General features: G+C 40.9%; 1 protein-coding gene across 1 annotated transcript; it reads left to right on the forward strand.

The window, feature by feature from the left end:
* The first annotated feature begins 4,788 nt into the window (after positions 1-4,788).
* LOC145392843 (transmembrane protein 151B-like) lies at positions 4,789-18,767 on the forward strand. Its single transcript, XM_080267129.1, has 8 exons — positions 4,789-4,827; positions 8,303-8,425; positions 8,921-9,079; positions 10,461-10,619; positions 11,537-11,658; positions 12,288-12,363; positions 13,775-13,984; positions 18,192-18,767. The coding sequence occupies exons 1-8, from the start codon at positions 4,789-4,791 to the stop codon at positions 18,765-18,767; spliced, it is 1,464 nt and encodes a 487-aa protein (XP_080123255.1).
* The last annotated feature ends 233 nt before the right edge of the window (positions 18,768-19,000 follow it).

Here is a 19,000-nt window from a genome sequence, read left to right on the forward strand (position 1 = left end):
ATATATATATATATATATATATATATATATATATATATATTTATATGTGAGTATACAGTATATAGATATCGACTGTCCTATAAACTTCATTTTCCTCTATGGCATATACGGTAATAAGAGAGACGAGTTCAGTGAGGAGACAGTAAATCTCTCTCTCTCCTATCACGACAATTCATCTTGTTTAATATTAATAAGGGCGCAACCATCAATTTCCCACCAAACAATGTGATTAATGGGGGGGAGAGAGAGAGAGAGAGAGAGAGAGAGAGAGAGAGACTAATCTATTTCTCCATTTTCAGAACACAAGGCCTCTTCACTACAAAACATCCTTCCTGAACTGAAAAGAAACGCATCTGGAGGAAGCAAAAAATGGCAAATAAATCCAAGAATAAATATAGTAATAAATAAATAAATAAATACAGGTAAATAAATAAATAAAAGGATGTTATTGTGAAGAAGTCACTGAGAATGCCCTTTCGTCCTTCAGTTCCAGTAGTCTTTCTTGAACAAAAAATAATATTGTCTGGTGGAAAGAATATTATTTTTTAAAAGACATCATGGTACTGAATAGGTTAACGGAGACAGAAAGCCTCTCCTAAACTGAATAAAATCGCCTCGGTATTGAAGAAAATTAGCTTAAGATTTGTCACATCCTGAAAGTTACCGGATAAATAACAACAGAATATAAATAAGAACCATGATGACAAACAGAATAACAAGAACAGAACACAAATAGGAAAAATAATAACAAACAAGTTAACAGAAACGATGAAAAACAGAACATAAATAAGACCAATAACAACAGAAAAGTGAAGAGAATCAATGAATAACGCAATAACATAACACTAACTGGTACGAAATCAAGCCAGGCTGAAATATCTTAAAAACATGCAAGCCTTTACGAGATTACTTAACTTGTCAGAATAAGGTAATAAGTAGATTTGATTTTTAAGTTAATGGAGGAAAACTACATGAAGACTGATAGTATGGGAGCGAGACTGACCAGAAGTTATTATTACTCCATATAACTGATCTAAAAAGGCGAATGCAGTGCGTTGATTTGATAAAAAGACTACAAGGGAAATTAGACTGAAAATGTGGAAGCGAGACTGACCCAAACTCCAATAATTACTTCATATAGGCTATTAAACGTTTCAAGCAAACAATCTTGAAACCGTGCAAACCAGCTTAACGGGAAAAAAAAAAAAAAAAAAAAAAAAAAAAAAAAAAAGTATTGCTCACCTCACTGCACGTATCATTTTGAAACATGGACGATGCATTGTGACCTTCGGAGCACCCTGTGACTGTAAGTGTAATTATTATCTTTGGTAATTATTATGCCTCGAAACTGCGCAAAATTCGCGTTCTATTAGGGCACAGCTGCACAGGGTAACAGATTCACGTGTGTCCTACAAAACTCGCTATTTTCACATCCATCGTACCCCTCTTGTGCGATATAGGTATTTTTTTTCTGTTGACTATGTACTATGGGTAAAAAAAAAAAAAAAAAAAAAAGAAAAAAGTATCGGTGCACAGGGGGTCCACTGCCTACCGAAAACATTCGAACTTTACCAATGTACCATTGTGTATGAACAATGTCTGTTCATATAAACATAACATTTACTAAATGTCTGCAAGAGGATATTGCTGGTTGGCATCAGGGCTACCAACGTGTGGTAGGTCAGACACTAATATTTCAGTGACCTTCGTTCTGTGGTCCAAAATGTTTCACACATATTGTGCACATACTTTTTTCTTTCTTTTTACCCACAGTACATGTGGGACCTCGCTAAAAATGAAATCACAAAGAAACTGTATTTCTGTACTGATTAAGAAAGACTGAACGTACAAAACTAAGTGATATATATGAAATCACTGAAAGAATCTTAAACAAAATAATGAAGTTGAAAGTATGCAAAATAGCTCCATAACATCCAGAAACACTTCTATACGTCTGACATTACCAGAATTAATCGAAAACTGAGATAAAATTTTTCAGAAGTTATGACAGAAAATATAGAAAACTAGACAACCTAAGCATTTGAATGAGACTAAACGTGAAACAGCATTGTGCCTGTATGTTTACTGAAAATACAGCAAATTAGAATGAAACCTGCTTATGTAAAACTAAAAAAATAAATAAATAAATAAATAACTATGTATGTTTGACAGGAAAAGTAAATTAAGCAAATTACGGTACACTGAAATTGTGTATGAGTGATAAACTGTAAAAATAATAATAATAATAATAATAATAATAATTATCCGGTTGACCCATCCTGAATAACATGATATATACGAAACAGTTTAACATAATAATAATAATAATAATAATAATAATAATAATAATAACACTGCTACTACTGTTACCGGTAGTATTACTGTTGTTGCTGCTACTACAACTACTAATAAAAATAACAGTAATAATTATAATAAATAATAATAATAATAATAATAATAATAATAATAACCACCACCACCATCATCATCAACACCCCAAGCACTCCTTTCAAAACCAAGCCAACTAGTCTAAAACCACGCAGAACCAACCCTGACAAAACCCAGAAGCCCCTGCATACATCTGACCAACCCCGAATGAATCCAAGCCAGTGAAAAATGCAAGGCGGGGTGAGGAGCAGGTTAAAGGGGCAAAAACAGGACTAGGTTGGGGTCATTTTAAACGCTGCCATTTTGGTGCGCCAGAGTGAGGGGGGAAAATTGAGGGCAGATATGAATACTGATGCTAAGATAGTGAATGATAAGAAATACTAGGTTATATATGAGGGAAAAATTTAAGGTAGAAATTATTAGGCTAATAGAATGAAGAGGAAATATTTGAGGGTAGATAGTACTGATGGTAAGATAACAATTGATAAGAAATACCTGGATAATTGGTGGTGGAAATTAAGAGCTGAAACTGAACAAAGAAAATCGTTTGATGAGATATACTGAGTTATGAAGAGAAATCTGAAAGTAGATATTAAAACAGGTGATAAGATAAACACTGTTAAGAAGTGCTGGGTTTTATGAGGGTAATATAGGTGGTAAAAATTAACAGTTGAATATGAGATGATAAAATGATTGATAAAGCATACCGTACTAAGTTATAAAGGAAAGGAAAATTGAGGGTATATATGAATTCCAGTGATAAAACAGTGACTGATGAGGTATACTGGGTTTTACAGGAGGGGAAAGCTGAAGGTAGGTTATATTGGTAGAAAGTGAACTAGGAAAGTGGTTTGATGTTATACTGAGTTATGAAAGGAAAACTGAGGGTAGATATGAATACTGGTGATAAGATAGTGACTGATACGGTATACTGGGTTTTATATGAAGGAAAAATGATCGTGGAAATCAATAGTTGAAAATGGGCAACCAAAATGATTGATAAAGGCATACCGAGTTATAAATGAAAGGAAAACTAAAGATAGATATGAATATTGGTGATAAGATAGTGACTGATAAGACATACTGGGTTTTATATGAGAGGTAAATTGATGTGGCAAATAACAGTTGAAAGCTGACAAAATTACCTGATAAGGATACAGAGTCTGATAAGGAGATTAAAAAAAATAAAGTGGATTATTTGACACTGATGAATAGGCACTGAGAGATTTAAACAATGAATTAAAAAAAAATAATAATAAGTACGGTATATAAAGTGAAATATTAGAGAAGATGACAAGGACTGAGTTTAAATAAAGATAAAAAGGGATAAGATGATATATAAGGACCAGTTCTTAAAAGCACGATGAGTTTGACAAAGCGAATAAGAAAGACAGTGAAATACCGGTATTTAGAGTTAGTTCATAAAGTTAGCTTGACACAATTAAAAAAAAAAAAAAAGTGTGACACAGGCCTATGAGACAGAGTGAGGTCTGATAAATACTATGAATTAAAGAAGACTGATGTAAAAAAGACAGACTGATATAAAGAATTCGATTTAAAAAATGAGTTTGACTGGAAAAACACAACTGGACCTTGATAAAAAGAACTAAAGAACAGCATATCTATCTATCTACTACCAGACGCCTCAGTCCCGTAAGAGGTGGCCACAAACAGATCGCCTCCATGACGTCCTGTCCCCCGCCATTTCGTCGCCCTCCCCACAGCTCACACACCCCTCTCTCATATACCTCTCCACTCCATCCCTCCATCTCAGAATAATAATGCAGTTGATGTAGACTGTTCCTTTAAATATGTGTCTTTCCTCAAAATATAAAAAATTGTTTAGCAGGGGTAAAATAGAAACTGAGTAATCGTACTAAAAGGATTAAAAGAAACTCCATCTCATCTCTTGGCTATGACTAATCTCTCTTAAGGTAAAGAAAAGGAAAAAAGAAAATAAGAAAAGAAAGGAAAATAAAGGTGTTACGAGCAAGTACAGAACACACATAAAAGGAGTCATGACAGTAAAGACATTAATAGCAGTGAACAAAAAGGTATGAAAAAATAAATAAATTGTACGACTGCAGAAAGACTGAAGTGTGGAATCTATGGAGGTACTGAAGAGCCCCAGTTAAATCGAAAGACGGTATCAGGAATGAAAAAAGCCGTGTTCGTACTGTGAAGGGTAATGAAGTGAGTTGTACCAGGATAATAAACTAGAAAAGGAAGGTGAAGAAGAAGAAATAAATACATAAATAAATAGAAAGAAAAATAAGTATAGAAGAAGTGAACAAAATCTTCAGTCTGTAGGTGGGGTCAAAGTGCAGGCGTGGTGCTGGTACTCAAGGGGCTCTGATGACCTGGCGTGACCTCACCTGACCCCCATGACCCCCCGTCAGAATGAGCTTGACCCCGCTTGACACGGACGCTTCCGAGGAGGTGAGTGGGGGACTAGGAGGGTATTAAGTGTATAAGAGGGTGTTGGGTGGGTGATAAGAGGGTGTTAGGTGGGTGCTAAGAGAGTGTTAGGTGGGTGTTAAGAGGTTGTTAGGTGAGTGTTAAGAGGGTGTTAGGTGGGTGTTAAGAGAGTTAGGTGGGTGTTCAGAGGGTGTTAGGTGGTAGGTGGGTATTAAGAGGGTGTTAGGTGAGTGTTAAGAGCGTGTTAGGTGGGTGTTAAGAGAGTTAGGTGGGTGTTCAGAGGGTGTTAGGTGGGTGTTAAGAGAGTATTAGGTGGGTGTTTAGAGGATGTTAGGTGAGTGTTAAGAGGGTGTTAGAAGGGTGTTAAGACAGTGTTAGGTGGGTGTTTAGAGGGTGTTAGGTGGGTGCTGAGAGGGTGTTAGGTGGGTGTTAAGAGGGTGTTAGGTGGGTGTTAAGAGAGTGTTAGGTGGATGTTAGGAGGGTGTTAGGTGGGTGTTAAGAGGGTGTTAAGTGAGTGTTAAGAGAGTGTTTGGTGGGTATTAGGAGGGTGTTGGATGGGTGTTAAGAGGGTGTTAGGTGGGTGTTAAGAGGGTGTTAGGTGGGTGTTATGAAAGTGTTAGGTGAGTGTTAAGAGGGTGTTAGGTGGGTGTTAAGAGAGTGTTAGGTGAGTGTTAAGAGGGTGTTAGGTGGGTGTTAAAAGGGTGTTAGGTGGGTGTTATGAGAGTGTTAGGTGAGTGTTAGGTGGGTGTTAAGAGAGTGTTAGGTGGGTGTTAAAAGAGTGTTAGGTGAGTGTTAAGAGGGTATTAGGTGGGTGTTAAGAGAGTAATGGGGTGTTGGTTGAGTGAAAACTGAGAGGAAATTAGGGACATTTTTTAACTGGAGGTAAAGAAATGGACACAATATAGATAAATGGATAGACTGTGGACTGAGTCAGAAATGTGAGAAAATTGACTTGATTGAGTGAGGAAAGAGAAAATGGACTTGATTGAGTGAGGAATGAGAAAATGGACTTGATTGAGTGACAAATGAGAAAAAATTGACGTGTGAGAAATTAGAAAAAATAGATTTGATTGTGTGACAAATGAAAGAAAATTGACGATTGCTTGAGAAATGAGAAAAAGGACTTGATTGTGAAATGAGAGAAAACTGGCTTGATTGAGTGAGAAATAAGAAAATTGACGAGTGAGAAATGAGAAAATTGACTTGATTGTGTGAGAAATGAGAGAAAAATGACTTGATTGAGTGAGAAATGAGAGAAAATTGACGATTGAGTGAGAAATGAGAAAATTGACTTGATTGAGTGAGAAATGAGAAAAAGGACTTGATTGTGAAATGAGAGAAAACTGGCTTGATTGAGTGAGAAATGTGAGAAAATTGACTTGATTGAGTGAGAAATGAGAAAATTGACTTGATTGAGTGAGAAATGAGAAAATTGACTTGATTGAGTGAGAAATGAGAGAAAATTGACTTGAATGAGTGAGAAATAAGAGAAAATGGATTTGATTGAGTGACAAATGAAAGAAAATGGACTTGATTGAGTGAGAAATGAGAAAAAGGACTTGATTGTGAAGTGAGAGAAAACTGGCTTGATTGAGTGAGAAATGTGAGAAAATTGACTTGAGTGAGAAATGAGAGAAAAATGACTTGATTGAGTGAGAAATGAGAGAAAATTGACGATTGAGTGAGAAATGAGAAAATTGACTTGATTGAGTGAGAAATGAGAGAAAATTGACTTGAATGAGTGAGAAACGAGAGAAAATTGAGTGAGAAATGAGAGAAAATTGACTTGATTGAGTGAGAAATGAGAGAAAATTGAGTGAGAAATGAGAAAATTGACGATTGAGTGAGAAATGAGAGAAAACTGACTTGATTGAGTGAGAAATGAAAGAAAATTGATTGAGTGAGAACTGAATGAAAACTGACGATTGAGTGAGAGTTGAGGGGGCATTGAGTGGGAATAAGTCGGAACTGAGTGGGAATTGAGGGAGATTTTTAGGATAACTGAGTGGGTGATGAGAGAAATTTTTAGGGTAATGAGTTGGGGATTGAAAGAGTGAAAATGAAGACTGAGTGGGAATTGAGAGGGAACTGAGGGAAATAAATCGAGCGCCTGCAGGAATTAAGGGAAAGTGAAAGGAGAATTGAGAATAATGAGTGGGATAGGACGTGAATGGGAAGGGTAACTCTGTGTGTGTGTGTGTGTGTGTGTGTGTGTGTGTGTGTGTGTGTGTGTGTGTGTGTGTGTGTGTGTGTGTGTGTGTGTGTGTTACTGAAGTGAATTAATTAGATTACAGACTATCAGCGTTGAGAGAGAGAGAGAGAGAGAGAGAGAGAGAGAGACTTGGATTAGTGGTGTATGTATGTATGTGTGTGTGTGTGTGTGTGTGTGTGTGTTTAGAGTGTACTGTATCTATGAAGGTGTACAGTATATGTACCGGGTATGTACGTAAAGATGTATACACGAACTAGAGTGCGTGTGCGTATGTATGTGTGTGCGTGTGTACGTATGTGTGCGGACGGCCCCACCCTCGGGTCAATAGCAGAGCGTTCTCGGTGTGTGCGTATGTGTGTGCGTGTGTATGAGTGTGTGGGAGTATCTGTATGTGCGTGTGTGTAAGAGTAGTGGTGTATGTGTATGGACCTTTGTGTAAGGGTGTGTATATGTGTATGTCTGTATATGTATGTGCGTGTTCATGTAAGAAACTTGGTGTGGGGAATAACTGTGTGTGTGTGTGTGTGTGTGTGTGTGTGTGTGTGTGTGTGTGTGTGTGTGTGTGTGTGTGTGTGTGTGTGTGTGTGTGTGTGTGTGTATGTGTGTGTGTGTAACTACTAATGTCTCTATGTATGTGTATCTTCCGTCAATCTCTCTACTGAAAGATAGATTGAGACAGATGCGTGTTTGAGTACTTGTATGTGCGTAATTATATAATACTACTGCCGTGTGTGTGTGTGTGTGTGTGTGTGTGTGTGTGTGTGTGTGTGTGTGTGTGTGTGTGTGTGTGTGTTTAAGCATGTCCAAGTTTGTAAGTATGTGTAAGTGCGGGGCTATTTTTATGTGTAGGCATAATTATGTAAAAATATGTGCGTGTGTGAGTATGCACTGGAGTCTGTATGTGTGTGTATGTAAGAGTTCTATGTGTGCGCGTGGTGTATGTGTGTGTGAATGTGAGTGCTTCTATGTCAATAGGTATATAAAACACTACAACTCTCTCTCTCTCTCTCTCTCTCTCATTTTTTCTGTGTGTGTGTGTGTGTGTGTGTGTGTGTGTGTGTGTGTGTGTGTGTGTGTGTGTGTGTGTGTGTGTGTGTGTGTTCTGAATAAGGGATCGGGTTGAGAAATGTATGTAGGAGTGCCTTGAGAGAGAGAGAGAGAGAGAGAGAGAGAGAGAGAGAGAGAGAGAGAGAGAGAGAGAGAGAGAGAGAGAGAGAGAGAGAGAGAGAGAGTCAATTTAAGGGATAACTACACTAAATTCCCCATCCTCGGTCTTCCCCTCAGCAACACCCGGAGCGTCAGTCAGCGTGTGAGATCCTACGCCACGCAGCTAACTGGCGGTGCTTCATGCTCACCCTGCTGATCGTGTCCTGCCTCGCCGCTATCACCTGGTGCAGACTCACGCAGGTTCGATTCCAGCTTGTATTGGTAGTCACTGGCTGAAATCCTGTTCTTTACTGAGCGTCGGTTAAGGCCTTATGTGAGAGGTTAAAATCATCTCTGCAAGCGACGTTTTTGTCTATATTTCATCTTTTTGTAACATAAGTGTATCTACTGACAAGACACAGATTAGATAGATAAATAGACATATAGACACATATAAACATGACGCTTCATACTACCATACATCCAGTTCAATTTCACTCATCCCAGTCTCTCTCTCTCTCTCTCTCTCTCTCTCTCTCTCTCATGTTAAATCAGTCAACCCACTTACCTGTTTATCAACATGCATTGTATATATCCATCTACACACCATTTTATCTATCAGTCAAACTATCCATCTATCTATCCATCCAATCCATCCATCCACCCATCCATCCACCCACCTATCCATCCACCCACCTATCCATCTATCCATCCGTCCAGCTATCCACCTATCCATCCATCTATCTCCGTCCACAGGTAACAGAAGTCATCCTCAACTTCGACACCTTCCCCATCACCAAAACCCGTCACCTGAGCCCCTGCGAGGATGGCTACCTGTACCTACCTGTGGCGTGTCTCTGTATGCTCTACGTCGTCTACCTCATCGAGTGCTACCACTGCCCCACGAGGACGCAGGTAACAGCCGGGACAAAAATAATGATCCAACTCACTACGAAAAATAATATGACAGTGAGCGATGATTTCCGACAGCCAGCGATGCGATAGTTGGACCCTAACAAGCTTCTCAGAATATTTTGCACGAGTTCCATAATAATTCAGCCAAAAACTGGAACGGTATTTATGGCCGCGACTGTACGTGGGAGTAGGTGGGATGGGGTGGAATTTAGTCACGTTCATAATAGCATATGAGAGTGGGGAGTGAGTTGGGGGGAGGGCAGTCAAATGGGGGGTGACAGAGCGACTCGGAGGCGTTTTGTCTGTGGTCACCCTTTGCGGTATTAGGGCGTCGGGCTACAGATAGATAGACAGACATAATAGCAGAACCGAAGTAAATGCCATGGCTGTAAATGACGAAATACCTAATGTTTACAAAATGGCCTCTAAATGCGTTGTGTCAAGCTCCCAGATTGGTCGAGCCAGCCTATGACGTCAAAGGTTTATGGCTGATTGGTCGTTTTACCTATGACGTCAAAAGGTCTATGCTGATTGGTCGAGCCTGCCTATGACGTCACAAGATCTTTGCTGATTGGTCTAAATTTACCTATGACGTTACATGGTAGCTGCTGATTTGTCGAGACTGGCTATGACGTCAAAAGTTCTGCGTTGATTAGCTTAATTTGCAAGGCTGATGTAGAAAAATAGGCCTCATTGGTTTCATTCAACAGAGAGAGAGAGAGAGAGAGAGAGAGAGAGGAATGACAAAGATATACAATTTCGGTAAATGATTTTTAATAGCGGTATATCTAGATTTTCCCAATAATTGATTTCATTCTCTCTCTCTCTCTCTCTCTCTCTCGTTTCACATAATCTCTTAAGCCTTCTCTTTCTCCATATCTCTTACTGTATTCTCCATTTTGCTTCTTTTTCCTCTCAGTTAATCCCTCTCTCTCTCTCTCTCTCTCTCAAGCCTTCTCTTTCTCCATATTTCTTCTCCATTTTACTCCTTTTTACTCTCAGTTGGTCCTTCCATAAATTCTCTCTCTCTCTCTCTCTTCTCTCCTCTCTCTCTCTCTCTCTCTCTTCTCTCCTCTCTCTCTCTCTCTCTCTCTCTCTCTCTCTCTCGTTTCACGTAATCTCTTAAGCCTTCTCTTCTCCATATCTTTTACTCTATTCTCCGTTTTACTTCTTTTTTGTCGCAGTTAATCCTCTCTCTCTCTCTCTCTCTCTCTCTTTATATCTAGCCAACAGTTCTATCTCTCAGTCTAACTCCCCCTACCCTTTGTTTCTACAAGCTACCTCTCTTCCTCAAACTCGGTTACCTTCACCCTCTGTATAACTCTTAACCCCCTTCTTTCTCTCTAACTCTTCTCTCACTCTAACTCCTTCTCTCCCACAGCTCACGCACACCACGCCCTCCAGTCAGATCGCCAGCATGATCGAGGACATGAGGAGTGCTCAGCCCGTGATCTGGTGGAAGGCCATGTGTTATCATTATGTTAGAAGGTCAAGGCATGTTACAAGATACAGGAATGGTGATGCTTATACCAGTACGCAGGTAAGATAGCTCTAACTCTCTCTAGTAACTTCCCTCCAACGAAGCTGGATGGAGATTATGTGTTCACCCGTATCTGTTTGTTTGTGCACAAGATATCTCAAAAAGATGTCACCCGCTTTCAATGAAATCAGATGGAGAGATGGGCGGTGGGCAGAGGAAAGGTTTATTAGATTTTGATGTGGATTCGGATACGATTGCAGGAATAAATTAGAAATTTTATGGCAGTCAGCGAAGGTATAAGCTTTTTGAGACTGTGTAACAGGGCAGCCTAGGGCCATAGAATTTAATTACTATGGGAGACCGTAAAAGTATTTCGTCTGGTAGCAAAGAGGAATTACTGCAGTAAATACGGTAAAAGAATTTATTGGCAGTGGCAGAAGTAGGCTTTGGGCTCGACGAGTGCTTTCTATCTAGCTTTCTGTTTATCAATGACTTTCTTTCCCTCTTATTAGGCTATTTGGTTTGTTGATTTTTTTTTTCCATGTCCATAACTTGGTGTGATGAGTGTTTCATAAAATTTCACTCAATTATTTGTGTAACTGTACAACTTTCTTTTTGTCTTTCTAACTGTCTGTTTGTCTGTCATTCCTTTTTTATGAGGCTTTAGTAACGTTTTCGTGTTATGACTTATGACCACTTTCCTATACATTTCCACTCAAAAAATGTTTCTGAGCAGCTCCAGGTAATTTCTTTCCAACAACCTCTATTACTACTACGGTACTACTATTACTACTACTATTACTACTATCACTACTACAATGAACCAGTGTATTACCATTATGTAAGGAGGTCCATAACATTCATCAGTACATCTGCTTATCTGTCTGTCTATTTATCTGTCTAATCTATCTAAGTCAGTCTACATACCTATTCATCCATCTACCTAATCTTTCTATCTACTTCTATCTATTTAACAGGTATTTTACGAGAGGGTCAACTCCCACGCTGCCGGCACATGCTTTCTCTTCTCCAATTGCGGGGTACGAGACATATCCAAGAAGCTGGTTAATCTCTCGAAGTTCCCTTGTACGAAAATAAGGTGAGGGAAATTTTGTGGGAATGCTAGAAATTGGGTGCGTAAAGTAGAAGAAAAAATGACTGGGAGAGAGAGAGAGAGAGAGAGAGAGAGAGAGAGAGAGAGAGAGAGAGAGAGAGAGAGAGAGAGAACGTAATGATTCTGACAATGATAAATGTAAATGCTTTATAGAAGTGTGGCGATAATTTTTGTAAACAGCGAATATTTTACCTTAATGAGTACAGTACACAGTTTTCTGCAGTACACTTACTACACACTTTTATAAATTATAGTACACTTTTTACTTTTAATCAGCTCACTACAATGGCATATTTTATTATTGCTATCACCAGACTTTATTTTTGAATGAGAGAGATTTCGATTTTTTTTTTATTTTATGTTTTGAGAATTTTCGAACTAAAGGGTAAGATACAGCCTTCATTTACCCATTCTTTACTGCAAGTCTGTCCTAAATTAAATACAATAGCCTAGCAGAATAAAAAAATAAATAAAATAATAGTCTTTTTAATGACATCAGATTAACGATGGCCATTTTTTATATATACTTTTTTTGAGACGAAGCCCCCTTTTTTTTTTCTCTCTCTGCCTCTCTTTTTCTTTAGCTTTTTTGTCTTTTCATTTTTCCTCCTCAGATTTTCCAAAGGGTTTGCATTCGCCAACCTCGAGACGGCCAATGAGTTTGAGGAGCAGAGGGCCAGGTTTTTCCAGGTGAGGTACAGAGAGAGAGAGAGAGAGAGAGAGAGAGAGAGAGAGAGAACAGGTGGTGTGATGTGGTGTGGTGTGGTGTGGTGTGGCGTGATGTGATGTGGTGTGGTGTGGTGTGTTGTGTTGTGGTGTGGTGTGGTGTGGTGTGGTGTGGTGTGGTGTGATGTTGTGGTGTGATGTTGTGGTGTGGTGTTGTGTTGTGTGGTGTTGTGTGGTGTGGTGTTGTGTGGTGTGGTGTTGTGTGGTGTGGTGTGGTGTCGGCCAGTGGGAATCTCTCTCTCTCTCTCTCTCTCTCTCTCACTCAACCTCAAGGGCACTCCAAGCCTCAAGTGAGAGAGTGAAAGAGAGGGTCATAAGAGTAAGATAATGAGATAAAAGATACGCGAGACAATTAAAGAGAGCCGGGGTGAGGAATGGACGGAGATAGTGAGAGAGAGAGAGAGAGAGAGAGAGAGAGAGAGGGGGGGGGGAGGCTTCCATCTCTCTTTGAAGTGTTCCAAAGAAATGTGTTATTCTATAGAAGGGAAAAGGATGAAAGGATGTTTGTCTGAATGCCTGTCTGTCTGTGTGTATAATATTATGTATCTACCTACCTACCTACCCACAGTACCTACCCACCTACCTTCCTACCACCCACCTACCTACCTACCAACCTGCCTTTCTGTAAACCTGTCTCTCTACCAATTTATCAGTCTATATGTTTGTTTGTCTTATCATCGGCATCTTTCTGTTTATCTATCTGTGTATCGATTCTCTCTCTCTCTCTCTCTCTCTTTTAGAAACACACCGGTTCGTATGCATCTATCCATCTACCTACCTACCGACTTACCTACCAATTTATTAGTCTATAGGCTGTCTATCTGTCTGTTTCTTATCTCACTGTCTATCTGTTTATCTATATCTATCGGTCCATTTATCTATCAACCGGTCTGCTTACCTTTATGTCCATCCTACCTAGCCTACAATCTCTCTCTCTCTCTCTCTCTCTCTCTGTCCGTCTAAAAACATAGGTATATATCCACCCATCTATCTATCTATCTACCTGTCTGCGTATTTTCCATTCTACCTACCACCTACTTACCTACCTACTTACGCAATTACATATAAACCTAATCTACCCTACCTTAATCTACCTCCCAAAACAGTTCTCTATCTATCTACCTATCAACGCACACACATCCCCCCCACCTCTCTCTCTCTCTCTCTCTCTCAACACTAGTCTATCCAGTTAACTATCAACGCACCTACATTTCCCCCACTCTCTCTCTCGTCAATCTATCTATCTATCTATTTATCTTTCTATCTCTCAAAACATTAGTCTATCTAGCTAAGGTACCTCTTAACTCACCTACACCTTCCTCTATCTATCTATCTACCTACCTATCTATCTCTCTACCTATCTATCAATCTACAGGAAAACGAGCGCCGAGACGACTACATGGAGATGCGAGAGGGACTGGACCTGACCAACGTGAACTTCAAGGAGTTTTCCATCGCCCGAAGTGACGTCAAATCGCCTCCCTGGTTCAACAGACATCTGGTGTTCTGGATTGCCTCGTTACTGCTCCTCTCGTGGCCCCTCAGACTCGTTATTGAATACAACACCGCCTACGTTCATTACCAGGTCAGTTTCGTATCCCCTGCCTTTCGTTCAGGGTTAACTGGAACGAATACAAGGACGATTTTGTGATTAAAGTTAACGTCGTATTTCACGCATGGTTTCACTCGCCAGTGGGAAACTTCTGAAGAGGTGTGTGTGTGTGTGTGTGTGTGTGTGTGTGTGTGTGTGTGTGTGTGTGTGTGTGTGTGTATTTTAATGCCTCTTTTGAAGCCAGATACTGTATATGTGAGCAAGTTTTTTCTTACTGTTGTTCTAGTATTTGAGAAAGTATAGAAATAAATAATCATCACACCCAAACCAGCCAACCAACAACACCGATCTCCACATGGCATATCATCCCCTCTCAGCCCCATCACCTACCACCACTTCAGCCGGTTTCGCCCACTCCTCTCCGCCCACTCCACCCATTTCTACAGTGCTAAACAAAATAAATAAAAATAATTAAACTGAAGTACAAGCCGACTTACAGTGCCCAGTTTCACAGCGTATACCTGCCACTTCAAGCATCACCATCCCAGTCCATCCTGCCCACTCGTTTCACCACACTAATGATATACCTCAAAGCTATGTCAGAAACCAGTCCCTGATAGAACTATTTTTTTTTATTTAATTTTGTTATTAGTTTATTTATCTACCGAAGTTAGTTAGTTATTAGGCATACCGGAATCGACGTGAATTTACGGCACCTAACTCGACCTGATCCGTGACCCAATTTGACCTAATTACCTAAAACCACCTGATCTATGCTACCTGAATATAAACAATGCTGAATTAAAATAGCCTATACTGTACGGTAATGACTATAGTAGGTTTGTTTTCATCTGACGGAACTAGCCCACTCCCACAACTGGAATTCTAAGTCGTGGTTGCAGGAAATTCGATAAAGCCATAGTTATGAGGTAGGAATTAGTCTCCTTGGTTACTAGTCAAACGAACCTTTCAATCTGACTACACCCGGCCAACAACTAAGCTAAATGGAGTTAGGTATCAGTGTCGTGTGTCGAGGTTCTGTTAAACACACACACACACACACACACACACACACACACACACACACACACACACACGAAAAGCCAAATTAAAGTGAAAAGAGTGCAGAATGGATGTCAATGGACCTAAAATTATATGACTGGACTAAACCAGATGTAGTAATTGACCAAACTCGACCTGAATTGCACTGAACTGGCCTGACTGAGGGTAGGAACACCTTTTCCTTAGCGATTTATTTTTACATCTCGTTATCATCTACGTTACTGACGCAAGTTATGTCGATATAAAAGCGATATATATATATATATATATATATATATATATATATATATATATATATATATATATATATATATAAAGTAACTGAAATGGAATGAATAAAGTAACTGAAATGGAATGGTGTAATATGCAGAATAAATCGCTAAGCAAGAGGTGTTACGGTACTCACGTGACTGGACTATTGATTAAGCTGGGCCTGATTGGATGTAATGGCTGTGAATGGACCTAAATCGCCCTGAGAGAGAGAGAGAGAGAGAGAGAGAGAGAGAGAGACATTACCTACCGGGTATCTATCTGTCTGTCTGTCTATCCATCTATCTATCTTTTTATAGCTAGACGCCATAATCCCGGAAGGGGTGGCCTCATACGAATTGTCTCCATGTCACCTTGTCCTCTGTAATCTGGCTGCCCTCTCTCCAGCCCATACCCCCCTCACTCACATACCTACCCTCCCCACCCCATTCTTTCATCTCATCTTCGGTCTCCCCTTCCTCCTCACCCATCCAACTCACTCACACTCCTAGTCAGTCTCTCATTCCCCATTTTCTCCACCATGCATCCGTCTTATCCTCGGTCTCGCCTTCCTCGTCACTCCTCCAGCTCACATCACTCTCCTAGTCAGTCTCTCATTCCCCATTCTCCACCATGCTTCCATCTCATCCTCGGTCTTCCCTTCATCCTCACTTCTCCAACTCGCATCACTCTCCTAGTCAGTCTCTCATTCCCCATTCTCTACACCGTGCTTCCATCTCATCTTCGGTCTTCCCTTCATCCTCGCTTCTCCAACTCACATCACTCTCCTAGTCAGTCTCTCATTCCCCACCGTGCTTCCATCTCATCTTCGGTCTCCCCTTCCTCCTCCCTCCTCCAACTCACATCACTCTCCTAGTCAGTCTCTCATTCCTCATTCTCTCCACAAGGCCAAATATAAATACTGATACACTTCATTACTATAATTAAGGAGACAGGACGCGATGTATTTCGAATTCCAGTGATATGACTTTTGGAAACGAAGTGTGGTAATTTTTCAGAATATCAGGCAAGAGTTTCATAAATGTTCGTCCTTATAATGAGGGGATGGAATGTCTGCAACTGTACATAAATAAATAAGTAAATTAATAAAAAAATAAATAAAGTGTAATGAAGGAAAGGAGGAGGGAAGGAAGGTATGAAATTTTAAAAAGGAGGGAAGGAAAGTATGAAATTTAAAAAAGGAAGGAGGGAGGGAAGAAAAACTGGGAGAAAAAGTGAAAAAAGTAGGGTAGAGGGAGGGAAGGATAGCAGCATGGAGGGAAGGAAGGAAGATGGAAGAAAATGGGACGAGGAAAGGAAGGAGGGCAAGGAGGAAGCAAGAAAGAGGGAGGGAAGGAAGGCTTACACATGTTGTACTGTAGCATTGATCCTCTCTCTCTCTCTCTCTCTCCATTGTTATCCTTCCCTCCTCCTTTGTCTTCCTCTCTCTCTCTCTCTCTCTCCACCAAATCTTTTTACCGTATTACTAAGCTTTGTCAACTTTTCCTTATCCTTTTTCTTAAGATACTCGTATTATAATTATATATTCTCAATTTAAGTTTTATTAATAGTAAAACTGCTAATACCATAACTACCAGGATCACAACTACCGCCACTACCACAGCCACCACTATTAGTACCGGTAATTTAAAAGTTATATTATCACAGCTTCCACCGTCACTATAAGTATCTCTGCTACCAGTCTTGGAAGTACCTACACCACAACTACTACAATTACCACTACGGTACCATAACCACAACCACCACGACTACCACAACTACCACAGGCCTTAAAGTTGTCTACCTACATAACAGCTACCACTACCGCAGCACTGAAAGTAACCTACCCACAACACAACTACCACACACCACCACAACCACACTTAAACCAGCACAACCACAACCACACTTAAACCAGCACAACCACAACCACCACACCAATACTACCACTGCCACAGCCACTCCAAGCCTCTTCACTCCAGCTAACCTACACACTTCTCAAACCGGTCAGACTAGCGGACTTACTGTGTCTCTGTTCACCTAAGCACAGTAACCAGGGATCTGGCTGTAAACCAATTAAGGCCCTCTCCACACGAGCGGGCAATGCCCGACGGGCACTGCCCGCAGAGCGTATATCCCTCGCTTCTTTAGCACTGTTACCAGATCAAGCAGTTTCTGGTGGCCATTGGTCACTACCGGGCACACTTGTTTTGTTGTCCACACGGCAAGCATTGTCTCAGCAACGGGCAAGGGTGTTATAGATAGTTTGCCAGTGGTTTCCCTGCTTATGACGTCATCTACGCTCGTGCCTGCCAGCCACCTTCTAAATGTGTAAATTGGAATGTAATTTGGTATCAGTGTTTGCCCGTCGGGCACTGCCCGCTCGTGTGGACGGGGCTTAATGCGTTTCGTGTTCTAGGGGCAGAGTAGGACTTAGAAGAGGCTGACTGTCTCCCTAAATCCACTGAGGCTCTTATACCTCACTCTTAGCTAAATAAAATCGTCTGATGTTAGAGTTGCCCCGACAATGAGAGGCAAATGATACTCCACTCTGTTCACGACAACTTGGCCCAAGACTGTCATTTCTCCATCTTGAATGCCGAGTTGTGACAGTACATTAACACTACAACATGATGCTCGTCACGAAGTGCTATGAACAGGATGCAGACACACAGTATTTTTTCCTCCCATTGAACTGCGTGGAATATCCTATTTAAAAAAAAAAAAAAAAAAAAAAAAAAAAAAACACGAATATTTGGGCCTAAGTGAAAAGAGCATAGTATAAACACGGTCAGGCTGCTTCGACTCACCCTCTGATTAATACAATCGCTCATTTCAGCATTATTCTCTTTCTCTCTCTCTCTCTCTCTCTCTCTCTCAAAATACAAGTGTTCGTTAACTCAAGATTCTTCTTTCTGGTACCCCACAGGTCACAAAGCTGTTTGGGGTGAACTACACAACACCAGTGAGTGGGGGTCGAGCCTCACGCGGATCAGCCACCACGGATAGCCATGACCTTGAACTAACCATCGTCAACAACTGCACCCTCATACCATCCTACAGCGAGGCACTGCTGATGGAGGCGGGAGCTGCACCCACGCCCCTCCTCACGCCTTCCATCGACGCTAACGGCAATATACAGAACGGCAGCGGAATGAATCTACCGGCCGCAGCATCATCAGGCAGCATGGGGTCGGAGCTCACACCCGGTTCGCCCGTTGCTTCGGCACTGTCTCGAACCTCACTACACAATGGCTACGTCCTCTACCACCCTTCACCGCTCGTTCCATGCGTCCCTGCGGATCCATTTAGGGGAAGGGGAAGAACCACCCCTACAGAGGCGCCCCCAAACTACGACGATGCACTTAGAGTCTCTGCGCCGCTTCTGGGTTCGATGTCACCTTCGCCCATGCGCAGGTCCCACACCGAGAGGGATATTCCTTCGACGCCCAGACTTGCCTTACCCCGCCACTCCTGTCACTGTGATTTGGAGACCCAGCTATGACCGTTGCTTGTTTCAGTGTTCTGTGGGTTGATAGCGTTATACCTCATGTTCCCATTTACCCTGATATACCTCACACCACAGCCAAATACACACCATACGCCACCACAAACCCTGCCAGACCCTACCACGCACCTTTCCAGGCCCTACCACACACCACACCTCCCTATTCACCCTGCCAGATCCTACCACACACCACAACTCAACACACACCCTACCAGATCCTATCACAGACC

Source organism: Coenobita brevimanus, chromosome 23 (genome assembly GCF_032717465.1).
Source record: "Coenobita brevimanus isolate Jiangsu-jjx chromosome 23, ASM3271746v2, whole genome shotgun sequence".
Taxonomy (NCBI): domain Eukaryota; kingdom Metazoa; phylum Arthropoda; class Malacostraca; order Decapoda; family Coenobitidae; genus Coenobita; species Coenobita brevimanus.